The following is a 21,761-nucleotide window of genomic DNA, read 5'->3' as shown; positions in this document are numbered from 1 at the left end:
ATACTGGCAGCTTACTTGGCTGAGCCACCATTAGCAATGCGAAACATGTGAAATCGTAGCGCATAGGCGCGTCGTTTTCACCCGGATACAGGATCCCCTCCCCCCCACCAACAACATCAATGTCTTGACTTCGCACTGCCTTCTCCATCATTCGCATATGGAGATCGTGGAGGCGCAGCCCGCCCAACACGCCTCACGCCTGCTTCACAATGAACTACAAAAGGCCGCGGCCGCGGCAGCAGCACGTGGCTCGGCTCCATCTTTGGCATACCTGCTCATATGTCTGCTGCAGTACGTCGTCGAGCTCTCCTTCTCGCTGCGTCCGCCGGAGTCGTTGTGTTGATCGCGTCGCAGTTCTCCTCGCCGCTCCCCTTCTAAGGTCATCAACAGTTTCACACCAGCCCTTCGGCGTCTGCAAGGCATCGCTTCCGCCTCAACGTTCTCTTCGCCCACCCAGCACGTCATAATGGCGGGCAATCTGGCTATGGAGACCCCTCTACTGCGTCTTCGTGATGGGGATAACGTGCCCATGGTCAGCCTGACTTGAAACTTACACGTCAATGTCGCCTCCGCTGACCCTACTTTAGCTTGCTTTCGGTACCGGCACGGCATGGTTCAAGGAGCCAGAGGACCATGACAAGTTTGATAAAGATCTGGTCCAAATGGCCAAGGACGCTCTGGAAGCTGGGTTCCGCCACCTTGACTGTGCCGAGATGTACGACAATGAAGCCGAGGTCGGCAAGGCCATTAAGGAGAGTGGTGTCCCTCGTCAAGAGCTCTTCGTCACAACCAAAGTCGCGGATGGGATCAAAGACGTTCCCAAAGCCATCGACGAGAGCTTGAAGAAAGCTTTAGCTCGACTATGTTGACCTGTAAACCCCCAAGGCATAATCGCAGCTTCACAAGTACTCATATTCCACTAGATATCTTGTTCATGAGCCTTAGAATCTTCACACCCCTGAAGATTACCAGAATGTCTGGCGTGGAATGGAGGAGGTCAAGGCTTCGGGCAAAGCCAAATCAATTGGCGTCAGCTACTTTGTGCGTAAAGACACTCGAGATGATTCTCAAGGGCAGCCCGAAGGAGCTTCCCGTCGTGAATCAGCTAGAATATCACCCGTACATACAGCGCGAGAACGATGGCGTCCCCTATATTCCTTGGATGCAGGAGCAAGGCATCCAGGTAGAGGCGTTCAAGGTTCTTACTCCACTAGCCCGTTGCCCAGAAGGGCCACTTGTAGGGCCTCTGGAGCGCATGGCCAAGGCCCATAATGTGTCCGACTCTGCTGTCATGCTTCGGTGGTTCCTGCAGCAGAACATCGTTGGCATAACGACCACGCGCAAGCAGCAGCGCCTGCAGGAATACGCAGAGGCCCTGACTTTCGAGCTCACGAAGGACGAGATGGATGAGATTTTCACGGAGGGCAAGAAGCTGTTCAAGCGATTCTACTTCCCAGAACGATACGATCCTGATGATCGATCTTAAATTATGGCACCACGTACTCAAAACTCTAGGCAGCAAATTCAAAATTTTCAGGGCCCTCTCTTTCCTTACCAACACCTATAGAATTGAGTTTTTGTAGCCACGGTGGCACCATTGCGTGATGCCGTACCAACTTCGCAAACGCACCCGCGTGACCAAAACAATGCCGAGTTCATCAGGTGCAGATTCGAGTGTGACTCTCAAGCACACTCAGGCCACGAGCCATAGACCCACACTCAGAGATAAAATAAAGTCGAGAAAGCCACAGAGAAGATTAAGGGGATTAGCCTTGCCACAACGGCCCCGGAGGACTCAGGCCTTTCATAGTGCGACGGAGCGATGACCGGACAGCAGAGGAGCTGTCTTCGTCGCAGCCAGTCTTGTATTCCAGGTCAGACGAATAAAGATAATATTGAATGCTACGAGTCGAGCAAGCTCGCGGCAACATCAAGTTTTTACGGTCTACCAAAACAATACTCTCCGGCCATGCCATGCTCCGACACGCTGACAGGGCGCGCACATTCAATGGGCTATAGTGATGGTATCATATCAGCACTCAATCAATTTACCTTCTACTGGTCCCAGTATAGTCTCCTGTCTCTACAAACACAGAAGTATTCACCTGAAACTGCTCTGGCCATACCTGGCGTTGTCCGCTTGTCCCTCGTGTACTCGCGTATCACTTTTGATTGCCTGTGCCTGTCCTCAAATTTGACGGCCCCGTTTGCGCAGGCCGGTATCTGGTATCCTGTAGGCGGTGCTTTCCACCCTTATAGCAGGTATACCAAATTTTGCGAATACCCTCATTTCCGTCAGCTTCCTTTGACCGTTAGACAACTACATGATAGCCTTGTGTATCAGCGAAGATGTCAAGGTGGTCTCTGAGGGCGTTGAGGGAGTCTTAGACTAGCATTGGGACGCATGGGCCTCTCTAATCTGTACTCTGTGATCCTGATCTGTGCGCCACTTGTCACGCCACCTGTCATGTGAATGTATACATATACCTGCCTCCAGAGAGACTGCAGAGAGAGCTGTGAACCTGTTTCTTTGTGCTTTTCGCTTTTTGAAGGCCATCTGCCTCTCACTCACCTCCTCGTCTTTCTTCTCTCTTACTTTCTTTCCGCTTTTCCTCTTTTCCTCTTTTCTTCCGGCCAGACACCTCGACACGTCTGCCTGCCCGCACCTGCTCACTCACACTCCTCGACTTCTTGCACTCTGCCTGTGCCTCCAACATCGTGTCGTCGTCGTCGCCATCGTCGTCGCCGTCGCGTGAAGGAAAAGAGAGCAAGAGTTTTTTTTCGCCGCACCGTGCTGCACCCTTAAATGACAATGGCCTTCATCAAAGCACCTCTTTTTCGAGGCCGATGCCTCACAACCACCTTGACTCGGGTCACTTTGACACCAGCACCAGCACCACGACCGGCACAGCTTTCGTATCTGCACCCACACTCAAATCTGTCTCCATCTTCGACTCTGACTCTGCCTGTAACTCTGTTGGCCGCCCCATCGCGTCACGTTACTCCGACCCTCATCCCCTTGCGGTTCAGTTCCCACTCCAGCTCCAGCTCCAGCTCCAGCTCCAGCGCCTCTTCCAAACCCATCGCTGTTCCTGGCCAACTTGCTGCGCAGCCGAGAGTTCCACCTTCTCCTCGCCCTTGCATCATCTACCTCGACGCCCGCGGCGAGCCAAGCATCTTCAGGACCATGCTGGACAAGACTCTGAACACCCTCAAGCGTAAGTAGTCGCCCGCCGCCCGCCTCCTCTTCTCTTCTCTCCGATCCGAACGCGAACAAGATGCGACGCGCGCACTTTCCTTCCTGTCCCTCCCCTCCCCTCCCACGTCCACGTGTACCTGCGCTCAGCAGTCGACCGCCTGCTGACATTCCCACTGGCACCACAGCCTCCACCGCGCAGCAGCCGCCGCCAGAGTTCTAGAGCGACTTCTTGGCCTCATGCTCGCCCAGTGACACCGTGGTGGTCATGACCCCGTCGTCACTTGCCATTAGGACGCCGTCGACCCGGGACGCCGAGGCGCTGCTTAAGGACGTTGCCGTCGGCGCCTCCCGGAACATCGCCGCGCGGGCCATGATGCCCTTCTGGGCCCTCGGCGGCGTGCTTCTGGCTGGCGGCGTCGTCTGGTTCACCGGCGGACGCGACGCCTTGCTGGCCCGCCATGCGGCTTCGGCCTCGGCTTCGACTTCGGCTGCGGCTTCTTCGACTCCGAGTTCAGAGGCCCCTGCTGACCGCAACCATTTCGCTCCCAAGGATCGGCGTTCCTAGTCTGGCTTAGACGTGTACCAGGGAGACGGTCCACCGAATGTATGACGATTACAGTGTATAAACAGGTATGTCCCTTTGTGCGTTTGAGGGCATAGACGGACAGATAAAGGCTGACATTTTGACTGATTGGTTGCCAAAGCCCTCGCAGTTCAACTCGTCAAGTTGTTCTACCGCTCGCCACAAACATCTTTCAGCAAGACATGGTTGAAAACGGCGGTGTCTTCTCCTCTCCTTTCCCTTCACTGAACTCCTTTCCCACCCCATGTTTTTCCTGCTTTGTCACTGGCGTCTATTGTGCGGCCTGTGTCTTCGAGACAGGCAAAAGTAAGACGGACGGAACTGATTTGAGACTGGAGTGGAGGAGAACATGAACATGGTATGGCGGATCTTGAACGAGCGAAGCCCCAGTCATTCTCGCCACTCCTTTATTGTCAAAATTCTCAAATACCGCGTGGCGACATGGCGATACGAATGGACGGATATCAAGAAACTCTCCACTCTATAGGAATTGATTGGTCAATCATACCCACGCGTGCCCGAACATCCAATGCGTGAGGAATCCCGTTGAATGTGTCCCTAGGAATATCCAACTGGTTTATCAACGTACCTTGGCTGTTGTATGTCCCGAAAGTTGTCCTCACCAGCCTAGCCGCTCATCCAAGCCATCGCCGCTTTACTCAGTCGTTACTCGGTCACTACTCAGACACTGCCTAGGACAGCTTAGAATAACTTAGGGGAGCGATCAAACCTAGTTTAGATATGTAGACAGTATTATAGAATCGGCATCTGAAAATGTCAACTTTTCGCGCAGGCTATAGTAGAGAATAGTTTTGAGCTACCTAGGTGAAAAAAAGGAGGCCCTCTACCGAGTCTATGCTGGATCGCTACTTATCGGGTTGGTTTTCAGGGACGACAACAACTTGTCCGTGTTTCACCTCGCACCCGTTGAGACCGTCTGGATCATCATGGTCACCAGTGGCATGCCGGACATTGGGGGCTGGGCTTCGAACGTGCCGTGCCAGACATTACGAAGCGGCCACCACAGTCACTCAAGACAGGCATCTTCACGATGGTATTTCTTGTTGATATAGTCGTTTATGGTCTATGGATTGCGGCTTTGTGCCTATCGAGTTTCACGCCGGTTATATGGGGCTTCGGCGACGGGAACAGCAGCCTCGGAAGCGGCTGTAATCAGAGATATTCGGACGAGTGCGAGGTTGTCTTCCGCGCCCGTGCTACTACCTTTGCCTGTCTTACATGGTTTGCCTTGTTTCTCGCTTCGGAAATGATTGGTCTGCACCGTTCTTTCCTTTCGTATGCAACCCGGATCCAAGAAATACTTGACACAATGGATGCACGGTGTGTGGCGTAACAAGTTCCTGTTCTGAGCTGTTATGTTTGGCTTCGTTACATTGTTTCCAGCGCTCTACATCCCCGGCCTCAACCACTCTGTTTCCAACCACACTGGAATCTCATGGGAGTGGGCTATCACATTCACTGCTGCCTTCCTTTTCTTATTAGGTGTCGAGGCGTGGAAGTTGGGCAAGAGGGTATTCTTCCGCCGCATCTCGGCCCGGAAGGTCGGGGCTGCCTGGAAGGATATGGACATTGAGGACCGCGTGTTGAGCGAATACCTTCGAGGGCAATCGAGCCGCGAAAATGGTGGTTTAGTGAAGACCCAGCAGAAAGATTGACTACGAAGGGGCGGGAAGCCCCTCACAATGTGTGGTGAGGAAGTTGGCGCCTTCGCAATCCTAAGGTGTAAGAATACGAGCGACGGCGAAAACAGGCACTTGCTAGATGTCAAGGTACTAGAACCAGAACGGCGGTATGCAATGAGCGGTTGTGAGGTATGGTTGGTCTGCCGATCTGATAAGCTTTAAGATGATAGAGATGCGGATACATGCCGAGATAATGGACAGCTGGCTAGCAGAGTTCGCGTTTTACTTCTAACCAATCCCTATTCCTCATTAAACGATAAATACGAGCTGTGGCATCGACATTCATTTTTATTTATGATAGAAAGCGGTATCATGAACATATTCATTTGGCGAATCTGGCTATACTACGAAGACAAGCTTCCCAATGCTATCACTTGCAAACGCTTTGAATGAGAAGTCATGGAGCCATAACTGATTAGCAATACTGCTTTCAACATAGTTGAGGATAGCCCCATATCAAAGCATTAGCGACAGAACTTACTCAACGGAAAGGAGTCCTCTGTTAGATACTTTATTGCAATCACGCTCATCGGAAGAATAGACTAAGGGCTGATTTGCCATTAAGCAGCCACGCTCAGATGAACACGGCAGATGCAATACCCCATACACGCGGGGAAGGACAAAATGCTGCTTCCTCCAAGCCGTCATAGAGCAATAATGAGATGATGCAAAGTTGACATGATTCTCGCTCGACTGAAAGTAACCCATTGCACGGCACAGTATCCAGAGCCCCTTCTGACAGATTCGTCCCCAGCTATGTGTGCGCGCTTAGGTAGACACAACTCCGTATCTGATCAAGCCCAGCGCCGCTCCAAAGATAATAGCCACAGGAGGACTAACCCCGAACCAGCACCCACCAACATAGCTGGAGGCTGTAACCACAACCCACCAAGGATCATTCGCTAGACTTGTCCCCTGCTGAAATCCGTCTTCAATCCAGCCGATTTGCCACAGCCGATAGACAGCCGTGAAAATCAACCCCACTGCAGCGGCGTTCACCCCGCGAACAGTGGATTTCACCCAGCGCCAGCTGCGGATGGATCCCCAGATACCCATAGTACCATGAACCAGAACAAGCCCCGGGAAGAAGATGCCCAGAAAACCCAAGACGGCTCCAGCACCCGAGCCGTAGCCTCCACCGATGGCGGTGAGCGCGCCAAGGTAGACAGCGAAGTTGAAATTCGGCCCAGGAAACCCCTGGATGATGGCCAGGCCGATCAGAAAATCTCGTGGGCTTACCCAGCCCTCCGCTACGATATACTCGCGCAGAAGGGGAATGACCACAGGGCCACCACCAAATATGATGGTTCCGGCAAGGTACATGTTGGCGAAAAGACTGTACAGTAGGCCTTTGTTCAGCAGTACGCCTCTGAGGACCATGATGACCGCGAAGGAGACGAGGAAGAGACAAATGACAATTAAGCCGACCTTCCAGGAGAAATTGAGGCTTCGTTCAGGGGGAATGGTGCGTGGCTCTTCCGTTGCTGAGGCGCAGTCTGTTCCCAATTCGGCGGCTTCCCTCTCCGTGGTTGGCAGACGGTCTGACTGGGCGCTCCTTGTCGATCCTGATCGCCTTGAGGAGCCGGCAGCAACATTCGTGGCGTTCCCACCGCCATTCTGAGTCTGCCGCACTATTGCCGAGCCCTGCTCTGGAAGCTCAATGGTCTCCGGCTCAGCAGAAGGCTGCCTTTTCCTCATGATCGCGTCTCGGATCGCCTTGACAGGCCCGTGCAGCCAGCGGAAGTCGTGTATGACGGTTATGGTCCCGGCAGCAACCATTAGCAGCGGAAAGTACCAGAGCGCGTTATAGAGCAAACCCGCGGCAGCACCGAGGAACACCAGCAAGCGTGTCAGCCGGTCCGTGATAGCTTTGTGCGCCAGTTCAACCGCAGCTAGGGCGATGATGCCCACCGTGGCGGCATTGAGGCCGGACAGGAGCGCATAGACGGGAGCCGGGAGAGTGTCACCGATGTTTGAAACTCCGATGGACAAGCCATACATTCCAAATGCGCCCGGAAGACTGGCCGTTCGTGTCAGGAAACAACACGAAGGTGACGATGCCGATGGAAGCATAGTTGCGTGTGGCTTACCTCCAGATGAAGAACCCCAGTACAGCTGGGAGAAAACCATCATGCATGAGATTGATACAGTAGAGCATCTTTGTGCTGCCGGGCCCGGAGAACGCCTGGCACACACTGAATAGCTCCTGATATACCCCCTCGTCAACCCATTCCACCTTATCGACGAACTTGTCATGGAACTAGACCCTTAATGTTAGTCAGTCTGCCGGACAAGAATCGCTAGGCTACTTGATGCTCACAATCTTGAAATGCACAGGTGGCCCTCCGAACGACGTGAAACCCAGATACCAGCTCTCCTGAATCGTGTTCCAAACCTGTCTACCCAGTTTGCTCTCGTTCAAGTCCAGAAATGGAATGATGCCCATGATGTGCAGTCATATATGGTCATATATAATCGTAATAACCCTAAGTAGCTTCGATCCCCTTCTAAACGCTCGGTGTGGTGCCGATTTGCAGTCGTCAGTGGTAACTCAATTGGCTTCTGTCGATCTCAAATGACTCGCAGAGACTCAGGTTGACAACACCGTCTCAGCTTCACTAAACTTTGGATAAGACAGGGAACGCAATCATCGAAAGGCACCGCGACATTCGAAACCCCACTCACGACTTGAAAAGCGTACAGCTTTTGGCGCCAACAGGCCGCCTGCACGCAATTGGTTGCCGCAGCGCCCACGTGTCCGGTACACCTCAAGTTCTTTGGTTATGCCAAGCGCAAGAGTTAGTGGCAATGATCGCGCAGTATCCTTGGCGTACGAAGCACACCACAACCTACACATTGTACTACTAGAAGGTGGGTGGGTGGTGGGGTGATGGCGCCGTAGTGGAAACTGTTCTTCATGAACTAACCGGTGCGCTCAAGTTGCTGAGACCAGAGGATATGCCACACCACTTAAAAAACCATGGCTAACAAGCCAAATGTGTGTGCTGGATCAGTATTGACCTCATAGAGTAGAAAATGCCATGGGAGGCGGGTACGAGGCTGGGAATGAATTGGTTAAGAAAGACTGCCGCTAGACAGTACAGGATGCATCTTTGTCAACTGGGTTCTCGCCCCTTTCCTCATGGTACATGGCCAGGTCTCCAAAGACTCTGTAGCCCCATAAGATGACATTGTTCCACGGCAGGTATATAGTCAACCAACTCTTCCCTTATCCATGGAGTGATCCAGGTTGGACTATTTCCATTCCTCCTAGGCCTTGTTGACCGATCGAATAGATTCGGGCTCGAAATACAAGTAGGACTCGGAGCATTGCTCCCCCTGCCGGCGATCTCACTCTCGTCTGGGAGGTCGGCTTTCGTGGTCATGGTGCTTGCGGTGCCACGTTGCTTGATTTATGATTCTGTTGAGGCTCGTACTTGAGTGCTGATGAAGATATTGCGTGGACCGGAGACGGTTCTTTCCAACTGTCTTTACGAGCTGGTCAACTTGTTTTGTATGTGTCCTCAAAATCATGGGGCGAGTTAACCAATCATATGGAAGGTATGACACCTACCCGCTGATGAATCATTGGAGAGGACCGAGTATGACATACACCCAGACAAACCCCCCATCATTACCAATGCGTGCACTTAGCAGCCTGGCAGGTAGGGACCGGTCGATGTTTTTCAAAGGTGACCAATGCTGGAGCGTGTCACACCCGGGTTTTCATTGGTCCATCCGGAAAGAGATCAACTCGGCTACTTGGCACCCCAACAATGATTCGGATGCAAACATCGATTTGCTCGTCGCCTTCTCGAGGAGTCGGACTTTATCTTTCGGGCGAAATATACCGCGCCTAAGCTCCGGGTCAGCTTACGGCTGGTGGCTTGGGAAGGCATCTGGGGACAACTGCGCTGTTTTTATAGTTGTCAGCTGCGGGCTCAACAGGTTTCCACCCGGTCTCCGAAGAGTGCTGGCTATTCGATAATCATCCTGTGGCTATGGAAAGATAGGCCGTCTAGTGGGATTCCAAACGAATATACCATTATCTAGCCAGCTTACAACGGGAAAACGATCATATCCGCACAAGAACCCCAACCGCAAGACGTCGAGAAGCAGCCGCCAGGAAAAGCAGACGACAATAACCCGAAGAAAGTCTCAGCATTCAAGTTCCTCGGCGTACTCATGACGCTGAGCTGTAGAAATCTGAATAACCCGTTCACTTGCCCCCAACAATTGGCGCCCAATTCTAGGATTTGCTCTCATCCCAGACAGCCCGATCATATTCATACATCCATTGCACGTACTCCTTCCCGGCAGTTGCCCAGCCCTTGATACCCTCGAGAAGCACTAGACTCTGCATATGGGTGTCTCCCCGTTCCGCAATATGGTCGGCGAACCAGCTGGCAGCACGATTACCTCGACCACGTGAAGACCCTACGAGAGTCATTAGCCCACCCACAACCTCTCTTATTTCAGAGATGCGATCTACCGCAAAACCAAATGACCTTACGTAGACCGGCTGCCTTGAACACCTCATAGACGGTTGGAATGGTGGGCCAGAGGCTCTGGGCCGGCAAGTTGATGGACCCGCGAATTGTTCCCCCCTGTTCGCAGACAAATCAAATCAACAGGTTATTGTGCTTCAGGCCTGTTTGGAAATGGCGTGACAAAACATACCTCGTGGTCGCTTCGGCGAAGATCCACAAGGACAAAGTCCTTGCCAGCAACGTTATTGCCATCACGGAGCATCTCTAATACCGACTCTCGTGTTACAGATGGCGCCTCTACCTTTGGTGCCGGATAAGCTGCGTGCCACGGAAGCGGCACTGCCGCGCTGCCTTGAATGGTAGAGGTCATCATTAAAATTCGCCAATATGGCCGAGCAGGTGTGAAATGGCGGAGTATGGACGTGAATCCAAACAGATTCCCTGGTCCTAACGGCATCAGTATGTACTTACTTGTTTCCAACATCTTTTGCAGCCTTTTATATCTTCTTTGTAACTTGGTCCGGCCCGGGCGCTTCCGGGTACTTGTCACACCCGCAGACTGATTGGATGAAAAGACCAAGGCCCACCGATGTGGGCGAACTGTTTTGATAAATGCAACACCCCAACCAAACCGTTTATTTTCGCCTCTGACCTTTGGCTGAACTTCGAACTCATATCTAGAGCTCTAGCCGCTATAGTGGCATATAAAAGTGATAGCTTGCTACTAACTTATAATCTGACCCTTCAGGGTTAGTGATAATGTAACTGGCGGCCACGACGGTGTAGAGCAGGAGCATAGGATAATTGTGTCAGGTCACTTGTAATCCCAGGTAATTAGAAGGTAAATGTGTAGTTGCTCAACCTGAAGTCGCGCTGCTTTAGTCACCCCAACGCACGATGCCTGAGGTGAGCATTTTTAAGGCCAGTGTACGAGCTAACCATGAATCAGGAATCCAGAAATCAGATAGCAGAATGCACACACCGACATCCGAGAACAGATTTCAGGATAGGCTCTAACAGGATTACCATTCACAGATGGCTCTTTACAGGATGGCCCTCTGCGAACTTCTACAGGGGCCTGGTGTCAAAGAGTCGGACATCCTTCCTCGGCTGGATCACAATCCTTCATCAGTTTGCTTAGTCACTGATCAACAGGACGCTGTTCTCCACCTCTGTGCGGTGTAAGTGGACTCGCTCACATGGATCATCCGCACGCGTCGCACCTCAAAGAACACTTTGCCGTATCATCGAGTCCCTACATCCCTCAGACATCCTTCGCACGGTGCGGAATGCCGCTCGCAACGGCAGGGCCGAAGCGGTCTGCCTCCTGAGCGGCGACTCTGAACGGACTCGTCCGGTCGGATCGATGCCTGGTGCCGAGACGACGAATCGGCATGCCGCTCCCTTGCTATTCGTGTCGTTATAAGCCATCAGCCGCCGGCATGTTCTTAGTAATGGTCACTGGAGACATGTTTCCTCCCTGATCTATACTGTCTTCCGAGGACCATCTGCCGGCACGACCATCTGCCGTGGCACTCTATCGTATATATGTTGTCTCTTGTCATCTCTAGGCCACAAGCTCGGAACACACTTGTACCTGTCCCCCCACCGGCTGTCGGTGTTCTTATCGCGTACTGTTGTGCATACTGCTTGCCTGCACCAACGGTCGCTAAACTGCGGAGGGGCTGTCGGAGGCCCAGCGAGCCATCGAAAGAGGGCCGAATCAAGATGTCTGCAGGTTGCTAACCTCGGTCGCGAACGGGGGTTGCTACCGACATGGCTGTCAGCTCACTGCTATCCAAACGAGGGCTGCACGGCAACGCTTACCTTCCCGCCGGGCATACCTCCCCCTTGGCTAATTCGTCACTGACGCTGTCAAAGTCTCGAGGTGCCCGGCAGGTCCCCCGGAACGGCGCAAATCTGGAAAGCTACTTTACACGATTGTCGGCTCGACTTGCTGATCCGAACGAGGCCTGCACCCTAGTGCACCTCACGACCGTCTCATACTTTTCTGGGCTGTCGGTCGTTAACGAGGTCGAAAAGCAGACGAGGCTCCAGAGATGCGAAGAACCGCAAAAACGCCCCCGGAAACGCCCCGACCAAGAGAGGGAACCCTGCTGGCGAGTGATTGGCTGCAGACGCGCCGTCCAGGCAGTGATGCCTCAGCTGAAAATCCAAGGAGGGCGGTGGGGTTCACGCACATATATTCGCTGTCGCTCGCTTGGCCCTCTCGTTCCAAATTACCTCTGCCTGCCTCCGATCAGCATCATTTTCGGGCTCGTACACCAAGAGACACTCCCTTTTCCCCGGCGACGTGCACGTATCGACTTGTCCAACTGAAGCCTGCCCAGCCACTCCGCGATGTCGAAGCGGTATAGGGAATCTGAGAACGATGAGGGGCCTTCGTCAACTGGCACGGAGAAGACGAAGAGCAGCGACGGACCTCTGTCCAAGTACACCCACGGCGACTACACCGTGGGATGGGTCTGCGCCCTGTCGAAGGAGCAGACTGCGGCGACGGCCATGCTGGATTGTCGACATGGCGATCTCCCCAAGACGTCGTCCAGGGACCCTAACACATACATCTTGGGATCTATCGGCAAGCATAATGTTGTCATCGCCTGCCTACCCGAAGGCGAGATCGGTAATAACGTTGCGGCTACTGTCGCGACGCATATGATCTCCGCCTTTCCCTCCATGAGGGTTGGCTTGATGGTGGGTATTGGTGGAGGCATCCCGCCCAAGGTCCGACTGGGCGACGTCGTGGTCAGCACTCCTGTCGGCGAATACCCTGGGGTTGTTCAGTGGGATATGGGGAAGGCGACTGAAGGAGGCAGCTTCCAGCGGACTGGAGCCCTGAACAAACCACCCAGCTCGCTGCGGACGGCTATAGGGAGGCTGAAAACGGAACAGGAACTGACCGGGTCTCAGATACCGCAATACCTAGACCAGATGGCGAAGAGATATCCGAATCTAGCGCCGAAATACCTCCGGTCCGACTCCCTCAAGGATATACTGTTCAAGGCAGGCCATGGCCATATTAGCAAGGCTGCCACGGATAGTGAAGCTGCCCCAGATGAAACTAGCACCGAAGAGACTTACGACGACGACGAAGAAGATGATGAAGATGAAGAAAAAGAAGCCTGCCGATTCTGTGACAAGAGTCAGATCGTGAAACAGACGCCTAGGGACATGCGCATACACTATGGTCTGATTGCATCGGGTAACCGGGTGATCAAGGACGCTATCTTCCGAAAAAAGCTCAATAAGGACCTCGGTGGTCAAGTCCTCTGTGTCGAGATGGAAGCAGCAGGGCTGATGGATGGCTTTCCATGTCTCGTCATCCGGGGTATCTGCGACTATGCGGACTCGCACAAGAACAAGGCCTGGCAAGAGCACGCGGCAGCAGTGGCGGCAGCATATGCGAAGGAGCTTCTGCAATATGTACAACCAGATGATGTTGATGGAGAGCGCCCAGTTAAGGATCTACTTAAGCAGGGTTAGTTATGTTGATCATGCTAAATGTCTATTTCTAATCTATAATATAGTTATTGAAACTATGTCTGCCACTGCTATAGATGTTGCACAAGTCAAGGTAAAGATCAATGACCAGGAAGACCGTAAGATTCTTGACTGGCTTACACCCATCGACTACGGCCCACAGCAGAGTGACTTTCTGCGAAGACGACAGCCGGGAACCGGGCAGTGGCTGCTCGACTCAGACGAGTTTAAGGGTTGGCTATCTACAGGCAACCAGACACTGTTCTGTCCAGGTATCCCTGGAGCGGGAAAGACGACTCTCACATCAATCGTTGTTGACGACCTACATTCAAGGTTTCACGACAATCTAAAGGCCAGTATCGCATATATCTACTGTAACTATCAACGGAAAAATGAGCAGAAGATCGAACACCTACTAGCAAGCGTATTGAAACAGTTAGCCGGGACTCAGCACTCCCTACCAGGAGCAATAAGAGATCTCTATGATCGGCACAAACAGAAAAAGACAAGACCATTGTGTGATGAGATCCTTGGTGTTCTACAGTCTGTCGTGGCAACATGCCCACGAGTGTTTATCGTCGTTGACGCTCTTGACGAATGCCAGACGGATGAGGGTTGTCGAGCGAGGCTTGTCTCCGAGCTCTTTAGGCTTCAGACAAGACACAGTATAAACATATTTGCAACATCTAGATTCATTCCAGAGATCCGTGATCGCTTTAAGGACATAAGTAGCTTGTCACTGGAGATCCGTGCGAGCCGCGACGACGTGGCACGATATGTGCAAGGGCACATGTCACATCTACCATCGTTTGTCCAAACAGATAAACAGTTACAAGAGGAGATCACAACTAGGATCTCAGAAGCTGTTGATGGAATGTATGTTCTGAGCTAACAGCAAATCGAGTCTGGGTACTGAATCACATAGGTTTCTCTTAGCACAAATCTACCTCAAATTACTAGAGGATAAGCTGACGCTAAATGGCATTCGAAGGGCATTAGATACCTTCAGCCAGCAGAGAGGGGGGTTAGATGGGGAAGAGAGAACAGAAGTGTTGAATCATGCATATACGCAAGCTCTCGAGAGAATCAATGGACAGATGCCGGGCTTTAAGAAGCTTGCACTCGGCGTGCTTTCATGGGTTACATACGCCAAGAGACAGCTTACGACGTCGGAACTTCAACATGCTCTTGCAACTGATCCTGAAAAGGATAGACTTGATGAAGGAGACCTACCACACGTCAATGATATGGTCTCTGCATGTGCTGGTTTGGTGGCAATCGACGAAGAAAGCAATATCATCCGTCTAGTCCACTATACAACGCAAAAATATCTCATACAGACTCGGGAGCAGTGGTTTCCCGGGGCAGAATCTGCAATCACAACTACCTGTGTCACCTATCTCTCGTTCAGCGTCTTTGGAACCGGATCCTGTAAGACGGACGAAGAGTTTGAGCAACGGTTGCTGTCCAATCCGCTCTACGACTACGTCGCACATCACTGGGCACAGCATGGGCCCAATGACACTGAAACAGTTCAGAGGATCGTGAAATTTCTCGAGGACCAAGTCAAAGTCGAGGCATCGGTTCAAGCACTCATGATCGACAAGCGATATAAATACCACGATTACAATCCGGCTCCAAAGAGTACGACGGGACTACATTTAGTAGCGTACCTGGGAGTAAACGAGTTGGCAAATATCATACTTGAATCTGGACAGAATCCAGACATGAAGGACACCGTCGACCGAACAGCACTATGGTATGCTGCCGAGAATGGGCACAGGATTGTTGTGGATAAGCTCCTCGAAGCTGGGGCCACCGTCGATACTGCTGATTGGTATGGCGAGACAGTGCTGCAGAGGGCGGCTAGAGGAGGCCACCTCAAGGTCGTCGAGCGGCTCCTCGAAGCCGGGGCCACCGTCGATGCTACTGATTGGTCTGGCTGGACAGCGCTACAGATGGCAGCTATTGGAGGCTACCTCAAGGTCGTCGAGCGGCTCCTCGAAGCTGGGGCCACCGTCGATACTGCTGGTCGGTATGGCTGGACAGCGCTACGGCTGGCAGCTGGTAGAGGCCACCTCAAGGTCGTCAAGCGGCTCCTCGAAGCCGGGGCTGCCGTCGATACTATTGATCAGTCTGGCTGGACAGCGCTACAGATGGCAGCTAGTGGAGGCCACCTCAAGGTCGTCGAGCGGCTGCAAGCAGCAGGGGCTTCGTCAAGACTTCAAGACTGATTAATATACAGCTTCTATTGTCTGATTTTGCTACGGCTCACCGGTTTCTAATTGAGTGATGCTTTAGCTCTAGGACAAGGAGGCTAATCACTCTAGCTTTAGGTCATGTCTTCTCAATTCTAATTCATGCGGGTTCTTGTAAGGTAGGGGTGGGAGGCAGGGGTCATAAGCCAATCAAAATGACCTTGTATCTCGTTGCACAAACCTGGAACTAGGTGAAACGGAAACCTGCAATCCTGTAGGGCTGCCCGGCTCAGCTGATTGGAGAAACGAGGTGAGGCAGTTGCAAGTCTTCACCGTAGTCCCTGACTTTCACGTGTCCGAACGCGTCGCGACGATACCCGCCCGTAGCCCAGAGGTTCCGGAATGACGTCGCACACCGGATCACACGATCATCATCCCAGCGACCAGTCTCGTGTTATGGGCAGAGTTCTGTCTCTGCCTGGCATGATGACTTGAAGCACACTGGAGACAGCTTCGATTGGGTTGGACTCTCAGCCTTCGTCGATAGCTCGCCTGATCTACAGTAGTCGTCGATCTACATCAGAAGGAGAGACGATTGTATTAACTCAGCTACGAACATCGACGACACGCTTTGCCAGCAACCGACCCCACCTCAGGTGGTTTAGGTTGGTTGCTGTGATGCTTAGAGCCCACTGGCTGCCTACCTGCCTAGACTCCCCAAGTATATCTAGGTCTATAAAAGCGAGCGCATAGACTTACAGGTGCAAGATTGACGTCACACCGCAGGCCAATCTACGGGCTCTCAACGTACCAATAAATCATTGTCACCATCGCCGCTGGCTATAACAAAACATGTCGCAAGCGTCGAGAATGAGGACCCTGACAAAAAGCTGTGTCCTCCTCTTCTTCCGAAGGACATGCATAATTACTACATGGCGCGGGGCTTACTGTAGGGCTGCGCTTTGCGCTGGGCAGACTTGGCACAACCGGGCCGCAAAACCAATTGCCTCAGGAGAAAAGAACCCCTCCGCGTTCTTCGTGATTCATCTTCTATAGAGGAATTATATACTGGTCGGCTTGCTCCGCAGTCCGTTGTTGTAACAATGTTCTTGTGGACTATTGCGGAGTTGAGGACGCACGAGAAGAGACTGAATGGCAAACGAACCCCACCGGAAATGCAAATCGGCTCTCCAGGAGTTTATCACCGGTACGAATGTTGTCACTCTTTCATGAAATCTCGTTGAAATTTAACGCTCATCAAAAGGGAATAAATATTGTCATATTGGGGAAACGCGTTCGTATATTGTGATGCTGGAGAAACTAGCTCTACTAAAGCGCCACAAGACTTCGGGTGTTGCAGCTTTCCCCCACGAACATTTACTTGATTTGGATACCAGAATGCCAATTCGGACAATAGAGGTGGCTGGCTGACCGGAGGAGTCTTTAGAAGTTGGCTCAGCACAACTTGGGGGCCAAATGCCAATACCTCTTGACAAAATCGGCTCCCTCAGCCGCCCAAGGTTCGTCAAGGCCACAAGGAACGTCGAAGCCGTGGTCACCAGGCTGGATTACATAGTGCAGAGGCACTTCAGGATGGGCTTCACGGATACAGCGAACCATCTCATCGTTGCCCTCTTTGGGAACCTAGAGAAAAATCATATCATACGTTAGCCTATGTCATGAAATAGATTCATAGTGGTCCCATGGAACCGGCCGAGGATGTGGACTCACGAATGTATCTTCCGACCCTTGAGCAATCCACATTGGAGGCAGTGTCTCATTAATACGCATCGCATAGTCCAACGACATTATCTCGTCGTGTCCTTTGTTCTCGCGGTACCTTCCCGTCGCAGCCAAGGCTTTGAGGAGCTCCAGCTTCTCCGGAAACGGCGTCTTGAGGCGGATGGCGCCGGGCTTGATCCCCGCCATGTACGTGTCAACGATGGCGTGCGTCTCGGCCGGTGCAGTGGCCTTCCTCTCCTCAATCTGCTCCCATTTAACCGGGTCTACATCCCAGTGCAGACCAGGGTACTGCGTCATAACAATCTTGATCTCAGCCTCTGGGCAGAGGAATGCCGACTGGAGGGCCAGGAAGCCGCCGTAGGCCGCGGTGCGGCCCGTGTCAAGCGTGATATGCGGCCACTTGGCGGCCACTGCGGAGGGTAGGTCTGAGCGAGCCCAGGCCCAGAAGTCCTTGATATCGTCGATGATATCTAACACGCGGGCTTCGGGCATCAAGCGGTAGGTAGGAGAGACTATGATGGCGTTTTCGCGCACTGCGAGCTCTAGGAACCTGGGTAGTTGTCGTCATGGTTAGCGGTGTGCTGATCGTTGACAGACCGCCTGCCCAGGGTGAGTTTTACCACTTGGCAGTGAAGAATGGATCCAAAACCGTCCCGATGACAAGACCACCGCCGTGGAAATGAGCTGCTAATGGGCATGTGATATCTAGTCGGGAGGAAGCAAGAGATTTGGGAAGCAGGACTGCCACCTCAAAGTCGACTTCGTTCAGCGTTTTGTATATCAGATCAATACGTTCGAAATCAGCAAGATAATCGGCCATATTCCTCAGTTAGATATAAACAATAAGTGAATAACAGTATCAAGATATAGCTGAACTTAATAGATGGTAGAGTGCATAGCATGAGGAAGTAGATTTATAGAGCTCATGGCTGTATTCACAGAGTGCGCCGTAAGCTATATATACCATAGCCCGCACTTAAATATATATGCTGACTACATACCGAGCGATCGGGACGAATGGACCGATGCTGTACGTTTCCGATACCATCCAGGAGATTCAGTAAGTAAACTAGCGCTGATTGGTCAGAAGTGGCCGGAATGATCGGATGGGGCCGCGGGATGATCGGGGAGATCGGCTTATCTTATGTCCGTCCACGTAAATTAGACGCCCTGCTTACAGTCAGTTAAAAATTGCAGCGACTGAGGGCCCGGACAATCCAATAATATCTTATTCGGATATCTATTCTCTTTTATAATATAAAGATTATCAAGGCACATGTCTACGCCAGACCTGAACGCCGGTGCGGAGCTTCCCCGTCCATACAAGCGGCGGAAGGCGCAGCTGGCCTGCAACCCATGCAGAGCACGAAAGACAGGATGCGATGGGCGCCGGCCCTATTGCACCCAATGTTTCTTAAGAGGGCGTCATGATAGATGTGGCTATCAAGACAAATCAGCTAAATCGTCACTGCCGTAGGTTCTGCATGGTCCTAGGCCAGCTGCTCGGCGCATAGGGCTAATCACTGCCCAATACTAGAACACTCGTGAGCCTCGAGAAACGATTACAGATGCTAGAAGCTGGATCTCAAGGACGATCTGGACACTTTAATCCAGTTAACACGGCCTCAGTGTCAGGTACATTGATTTGATCTCTTCATTTAATATCAAAGTCCAGATACCACTTGAATGAAGAATTAATGAATACTAATAGTAAGTGTCGGCATACAGAGAACAACAGCAGCACGGTATCGAATGATTGGTCGCAAAATGTTCATATATCTCGTGTTCGTGATCAGAACCCAACTGGCTACCCATCTACACAGAACAGTTTCGTGCACAGCGTCGCATCTGTTGCCGCCGGCCCCAGCGAGGCTGGCTTCGCTATTGTTGGAAACCCGTTTCAGACGCCTCCTGCTACCACGTTCGATACTGACGGCACCAAGCCAGGTGTTCCGGTGTGCGAGATGGTGAATATGGTTCTTCCTCCACGCCAATTCGCTGATAGAATCTTGAGTTGGTACTGGCATCACAATCACGTACTACTGCCAGTGCTCCATCGGCCGTCCTTTACCGCTGAGTACGAGCGCCTCTGGCAACCTGTCGATCAGCAGCAACACCGGCAAGACCGCGGACCGGAGACCACAGTATTCTACGCGACACTAAATATGTTGCTTGCTCTCGGCTGCCAGCACAGCGAGTCGAGCGAGGACAGAGTGGAGGACCGGAATCTTGCGGACGAATTTTACCAGCGGTCTGTTAAGCTGGTGTCAGTTGAGAACGTGGACAAATATACGCTGTCGGTGGTGCAGCTATTCGTGCTGCGGAGCTCCTATCTGCTATACAGTCCATATGCCGACCGCTGCTGGATGCTCTTATCTGTTGCGATCAAGGCAGCGGAGGCTATCGGGTTGGCAGCAGCCAAGCAACATATGGTACCTCTGGACCAATTAACGCGAGAGATGCGTCGCAGGGTCTGGTATTGTTGCAAGACAATGGATAGGTACGTGGTTAGGTTTAGCTGCCACGTTCATGACATCCTGACTTACGTCTTATGTTGACTACAGTCTTACCGCTGGCACATTTAATCAAACACCACTGATACCAAAGACACAAGTTGTCCTGGATCTAGCAGAGATCGATGACGAGTATCTATCTTCAACCGAAGAAGGCCGCCAGCCAGAAGGAGTGCCATCACTCATGACGTGCAACATCTACTTTTACAAGCTCTATAGCATTGGAGACAGGCGACATGAGCTCGAAAAGGCTTATGACCAGCAAAAAAAGGGCCGATACTCGAGCCAAGGGCTTGGCATAGCTATAGATATACTTTCAGAAGTAGACCGGCTTTTTGAAGACCTTCCAGATTTCTTGAAGCCGGGAGGTTATATTCCAGCATGCAGGTATCGCGACTCCATTGAAATGCAAGCAAATACGCTGCGGGCAAGGTGGGTTTTATCAACTTACTCTTGATTCATATCCACAATGCTAACAACTCGCCAAACATCAAAGGGCCCTGTTTCTCCGCCTCTGGCTTCTACAACCATTCTTGCTAGCGGAGATACAAAAGAGAACGGCACCCAACGCACCCTTGTCCGGTCCTCCGTCATCGGTCTCAGAGATTCTCGATCAGCGGCTCAGGGAAGACATGAGCAAACTGTGCGTCTCCGTGGCGCAAGAAGTACTCAACATGCTGCATGGGGCCATGCTGGGCATCAGAAATCGCACCTCGCCCTGGCATGTGTTGTATTGTAGGGCTAAACCCACCCTTTAACGATGACTCAGAGGGCTGATGATTGGCGCAGTCACTTTTGCTGCAGGCTCAGTGATCGTCGCGGCAACTCTCTGCCCGGAGCTGGGGATCAGGCTGGACAGCGACGCCGGGTGGACCTCGTGGGATCAGGCCGTTCAGATCTTTCGGTTCTACCGCCAGCACGTGCCTACGGCAGACAAGGCGCTTGAGGCTTTAGAGCTATTCCGGCGGTGTGTCATGAAGCGAGCAGAAGCAGCCAGAGGTGAGATATCCCAGACGAATGCACCCTTACGCTGATCACTCTAGAAGCTGACCAGAAATCTAGTGCCCGGAGGGAATTGGGGCATTATTTCTGACGGGACATTGGCTGATGGCAATCTGGCTTTCGATTCTGGAGTGGCGGAGCCGTTGTCAGTGGATTGGAACTCACTCCTGGATTCGAATTCTCTCGACATGGCCTGGCTGACATCTCAGGACGAAATGTTTAAGGATTGGCTGATGCCGGCAGCGGTATCGTGAAATCTATTCATCATTGAATCAAACGAAAAGATGTCGCAGTCGTTGCAGTTACCCTAAGTTGCTGGCGAAGTGAAACGTATCCGAGGCATTTCATCAAGCCTGCAAGAGTATGTTGAGTAGAAGATGCCAACGTACCGTTCTACGGCCTGCCTTGCTCCGGGCATAGGAAGAGAGTCGTATAGAGTAACCGTATTCTGATCATCACTAACCAAGCCTATTACCCAATATTTCCTATCAATATTCATAGGTAAGAGCACCTTAGCACCATCAAACGTCTACCATAGTACAACTACATTCTCCAGAAAGAGAGAGTCCACAGCTTTTATCTTACCACGACTCAACGCTCCTACTATCCCAAGAATAGCATTAATTCTATCGTCATTAAGCCATATGATAAGGCGTAGAGTTTTCAGAAGCTCTCGAGACACCATTATCATCGAGTTTTGAAGTTTGACAATCAGGTATGCTAGGGGATGGACATTGACATCGTTATCCGATCTGAGGTCGATAAATTCAGCCTCGAGTACTATCTAAAATCGATCTTTGCCGATATACCGCAGCTTTACTGCAGGCTA

General features: G+C 52.0%; 3 protein-coding genes across 3 annotated transcripts; 2 read left to right on the top strand and 1 right to left on the bottom strand.

The window, feature by feature from the left end:
* Window positions 1–466: 466 nt before the first annotated feature.
* Window positions 467–1,486, top strand: UCRPA7_3128 (putative ketoreductase protein; the record flags this gene model as incomplete). Its single annotated transcript, XM_007915694.1, has 4 exons — window positions 467–532; window positions 588–794; window positions 946–1,041; window positions 1,130–1,486. The coding sequence occupies 4 exons, from the start codon at window positions 467–469 to the stop codon at window positions 1,484–1,486; spliced, it is 726 nt and encodes a 241-aa protein (XP_007913885.1).
* A 10,850-nt stretch (window positions 1,487–12,336) lies between these two features.
* Window positions 12,337–15,710, top strand: UCRPA7_3127 (putative ankyrin repeat protein; the record flags this gene model as incomplete). The annotated part of the gene is made up of 4 exons (XM_007915692.1): window positions 12,337–13,474; window positions 13,524–13,643; window positions 14,178–14,352; window positions 14,888–15,710. The coding sequence occupies 4 exons, from the start codon at window positions 12,337–12,339 to the stop codon at window positions 15,708–15,710; spliced, it is 2,256 nt and encodes a 751-aa protein (XP_007913883.1).
* Window positions 15,711–17,129: 1,419 nt separating this feature from the next.
* Window positions 17,130–17,909, bottom strand: UCRPA7_3126 (putative alpha beta hydrolase fold-3 domain protein; the record flags this gene model as incomplete). Its single annotated transcript, XM_007915688.1, has 2 exons — window positions 17,130–17,318; window positions 17,406–17,909. The coding sequence occupies 2 exons, from the start codon at window positions 17,907–17,909 to the stop codon at window positions 17,130–17,132; spliced, it is 693 nt and encodes a 230-aa protein (XP_007913879.1).
* Window positions 17,910–21,761: the final 3,852 nt, after the last annotated feature.

Source organism: Phaeoacremonium minimum (genome assembly GCF_000392275.1).
Source record: "Phaeoacremonium minimum UCRPA7 unplaced genomic scaffold PA7_03_scaffold_230, whole genome shotgun sequence".
Lineage (NCBI taxonomy): Eukaryota > Fungi > Ascomycota > Sordariomycetes > Togniniales > Togniniaceae > Phaeoacremonium > Phaeoacremonium minimum.
Note: the sequence above shows the minus strand (reverse complement) of the source record. Positions and strands in the feature narration are given on the sequence as shown.